Source organism: Rhinopithecus bieti, unplaced genomic scaffold, assembly GCF_001698545.2.
Source record: "Rhinopithecus bieti isolate Rb0 unplaced genomic scaffold, ASM169854v2 scaffold_5153, whole genome shotgun sequence".
Classification (NCBI taxonomy): domain Eukaryota; kingdom Metazoa; phylum Chordata; class Mammalia; order Primates; family Cercopithecidae; genus Rhinopithecus; species Rhinopithecus bieti.
The window spans coordinates 112,605-116,958 of record NW_016804751.1 but is presented as its reverse complement, the minus strand read 5'-3'; the positions used below and the strand labels follow the sequence as shown (position 1 = coordinate 116,958).

The 4,354-nt window shown below is 32.9% G+C and overlaps 1 protein-coding gene across 1 annotated transcript in view; it reads left to right on the top strand.

Annotated features, from left to right (window-relative positions):
• Positions 1–4,354, top strand: part of OTOGL (otogelin like) — a 181,164-nt gene that overhangs the window by 128,645 nt on the left and 48,165 nt on the right. Inside the window, exons 37-38 of the mRNA XM_017870369.1 lie at positions 327–400; positions 3,481–3,658. Coding sequence (XP_017725858.1) covers positions 327–400; positions 3,481–3,658 — 252 coding nt within the window. The remainder of the gene's footprint in view (positions 1–326; positions 401–3,480; positions 3,659–4,354) is intronic.

The window sequence follows — 4,354 nt, the reverse complement described above, 5'->3', positions numbered from 1 at the left end:
AAAAAAAAAAAAAAAAAAAAAAGAAAAAGAAAAAAAGAAAGAAAGTCAAGGGGTTTATAGAATGGTGATTAAAAGCCAAATTTCTGAAATCAGATTTCATTTCCAAGTTCAAATTCTGTCTCTACCACTTAACAGCCTTACTTCTCTACAGCTTAGTTTGTTCATCTGTAAAATGTCGACACTATTATTACCAACACCACAGGATTCTAGGAAGGAATACGTGAAATAATCTATATAAAATTTCTTAGTACAGTTTCTGTCACATATCAATTCCATACAAGATAAATACATTCCACTAATGAGGATTACCTTTTCATTTCTGACAGTTATGGAAATGATTACTCCATCAGAAATCACTGTGTTTGATATGCTAACACCAACTACAGGCTTGGAATGTGAGGTATGACTGGGCAGTATCTTCCAGCTCTTTGTCATTTCCATATATCATCCACTCAAATTACTGTGTCAATGTCCAAATGCTACTAAACTTTTTTTGGTATGTTCTCTAGTCTATCCTTGCTAAAAGATAATAAGAAATATGCATTTCATTGGAACAATTGTAACTGATATTTCTTATTAATTAGCTTCTAGTCACACTAAGAAAAACAAAATTGAAATAAGATCTTAAGTCTTAAGTGTTATTCCTTAATAAAGAGTCATCTAGTATGGATTTATCTGTGAATCAGGCATTCATAAAATATTTATTAAGCATCTACTCAATGTCAGTCACTGTGCAAGATGTTAAACATACACTGGTAAGCAGAAAAGGTAAAAGTCATTGGCTCCTAGAACTAGTAGTTTTCTCTACTAAGACTTGGGCAGAGATCTTATTTCAAATATACCATTTGCTCTGATAAACTAATTATTTATTCAACCAATATTTATTTGGCACCATTTCTGGCCAGGCACTATTCGGATCCTATGGAAAAAATATAAAAGTAGGCAAACATTTCTGCCTTTCCAGAGTTTACGTTCTATTGGAATTTCTGAGATAGCCCATAAGCAAAATAAATGAAGTTATATAAAATGTCAGTCAGGGGTGCTGGTCAGGAGAAAAATAATACTATTTTTAATAAGATGGTTGGAAAATCTTCACTGATAAGGCAACCTCTAAGCAAACGATGTGCAAATTTGAGAGAGTGAACCCATGTAGAGGACTGGGGCAACAAAGTTCCAGGTAGAGGGACCAGCAAGTGCAAAGGCCTTGAGGCAAGAATGTACCTACTGTATTAAAAGAATGACAAGGAGACAAGTAAGTAATAAAGGAATAAAATAGTAAACAATAAAGTAGATTATGTTAGACCTTGTATTGTAAATACTGTGGCTTCTGTTCTAAATGACTTGGGAAGGTGCTGTATATTTTTGAGTCAAGGAATTACACCATCTGAGTAGTTTCAAGATCATTTTGACTGGTGTATTGTGGGTAAGGTGTAAGGAGACAATATAACTGGTTAGGAGGCTATTGTAGGAATTTAGGCCAGAGATGATGATGGCCTGGTTCAGGTGATAGCAGTGAAGATGGTGAGAAGTACCTGGATCCTGGATATATTTTGAAGGTAGAGGCCACAGACCTTACCGAAAGATTAGATGTGAAGTGTGAGTAAAAGGGAAGCCACAAAAATTCTAAAATTTTTGCTTTCAGCAACTAAAGGGCTGGTGTCAACCAGGATGGAGAAATCATGGGGAGTGAATGTCTGGAGTGGGTATAATCATGAGTTTACTTTTGCCATGTGAAGCTTGAGATTCCTCCCAGACAGCAAAAAGCTATGGTCATACAGATTTGACGGACATACATGGAATATACATAGGTCATGCTAAGAAAAAATTTTGGGAATTCTCATCAGATAAATGGTATGAGATTGGGTGAGATAATAAAGGGAGTACAGATAGAGAAGTGAAAAGGGCCACTGCAACTTTCATAGGTTGAGAGAAGATGACAGACATGCAAATAATGTTAACCAGAGAAATAGGAGAAAATGTAGGAGGCTGCAGGTGATCTGAAATCTAAGGAAAAAAATATTATAAGGAAGGTGGAGTAATAAGCTATACTGAATGTATTAATAGGTCTGAGATGAGGTCTGAGAACTGATCATTGGATTTAGCAAGGTGAGTTGTTGGTGATCTTGTTAAAAAGAGTTTCAGTAGAGTGGTATGTCTAAAATCCTTTGGGTGGTTTAGATGTCTGAAAGGGCTATAGTTTTCTTGTAATTGCTTTAATTTTTCTGGCTAAATGGAAAGCAAAGTCAATACCTGATAAGTGATACAATTTTCACACAGAAAATTTTGGAAAATTGGACTCCTAAATTTTGAAGTGCTCACTTAAGAGTCTTATTATTTAGAAAATTAGTAATTTCTTTTAACCTTATTTTAAAATCATATATTATATTGGAATGATAGAAACTGATCCAAAAGATTTAGGGAGAAGCAAATACAAAAGATACTTTATTAGTGTATGGTATGTAATAGGTGGTAAATAGTTGTTAATTTTATTCTGAAATCCCCAGACATGCAGTAGAGTATTGGTCAAGAGTACAGATTCCTGAGTAACAATGCCTGGACTGAGATGCTGTCTCTACTATCTTCTATCTGTGGGACCTTGGGCAAATTAACTTTAACCCCACACTGTTTACTCATCTATAAAATAAATATGAAATAATAGTATCTACCTTAGAGGGTTATGAGAATGAAATGGGTTAATTAGAAAATGTCTAGTTTAGCATTGCTGTAATTATTACCATAATTTAAATGGAATGTGATTTATAAACTTTGAAACACCTACCACTTATTTATTTATTTGTTTACCTAGACATTTTGAGTTACATATAAAATTAATTTATGATTATACAGTCTAGGTGCTGTCAAACTGATGTTATATATAAATTTTAATGAAATATTTAGGTAGTATTAAGTTGTGATTTTAAGTTGACATTAATGGAAGTTATATTCATATGCTAGCTTTACACAACACAATATGAAAGGTCACCTGTCATTTTATAAATTTGCTTGCAAAAAAACTAATCTAGGGAATTTAGGAGAACATTGTTTTCTTCAGATGTTCAAATATATGGGTAATCTAATACCCAATCAATATTAAGATAAGGCTTAAATTAAATACATGTTGAATATTATAGAAAGGGTACATCAATAAGAAGTTGTAGTGAAATTTTAATTCTTTATCTTTCAAAAGTTTTATATTTAATAAATGCACACATGGGCAATAGTAATGTGAAATTTAAAATCAATTAAAACGTTAATTGAGAATGGAAAAAAAAACCCTAATCTTTTTTAGTTTTTTTAAATTTTTTTTTTTATTACACTTTAAGTTCTAGGGTACATGTGCATAACGTGCAGGTTTGTTACATACGTATACTTGTGCCATGTTGGTGTGCTGCACCCATCAACTCGTCAGCACCCATCAATTCGTCATTTATATCATGTATAAGTCCCAATGCAATCCCTCCCATCTTTTTTTATTAACAGCCTCAGCAATTTGATCCTGTTTATAATTGTAGCCAATACATATGCCTTAATATGGAATGGCAGTTATACAACTGGTCTCTTAATTGCCCAAAGGAGGTGAAAATGCCTGACTGTGGTTTCCGAGGAAGGCCAGTTCAAGTGAACAGTGATATCTGCTGCCCTGAGTGGGAATGTCCTTGTAAGTTTGCATTTCTTAAGTGATGATCTTTTTTTTTCTTTTCCAATCTGGAGAGAGTGTTACTTTTTTGAACCTTTCACCTCATCGAGCCAAAGTTATTGTTTTGAGTTTTGTTTATTTGATTTACGATTTTGGCTCAGAGTATATAACACTATAGTATATATATAGTATATATGTTGTCAGACATAACAAGGCTAATGTAACAGATTTTTTAAAAGAACAATTATTACTAAAATGCAGATAGTTAATAGACTAAATCCGCTTTCCACCATTTTGTAGGTCGGTGTTCCATGTTGTCAGAACTGAGCATTATTACATTTGATGGAAACAATGCAGCATTATATAGCATGGCTTCTTATATCTTAGTAAGAATTCCTGGTGAAATTATAGTTGCTCATATTGAAAATGTTCCATGAATCAGGTGGGTCATAATTCATTTTGCAGTCATTTTGTTATAAATCTACAGCTGATGTCTATTACAACATCAAGAATTCTCATAGGAGGAGGGACCTCAAGAACTCACTGAGATACTGAGATCGGTCTTCTGATAATGTTTCAGAAACATTTCTGAAAACTTTTCATATCAATCTTTTAGAGGCATATAATATTAATCCAAATAATGTTTTAAAAGTCAAATAATGCATTTAAAAGTATTTTCTTTATTTTTTTCCAGAATGGAAAATCCTTAAAAGCTAG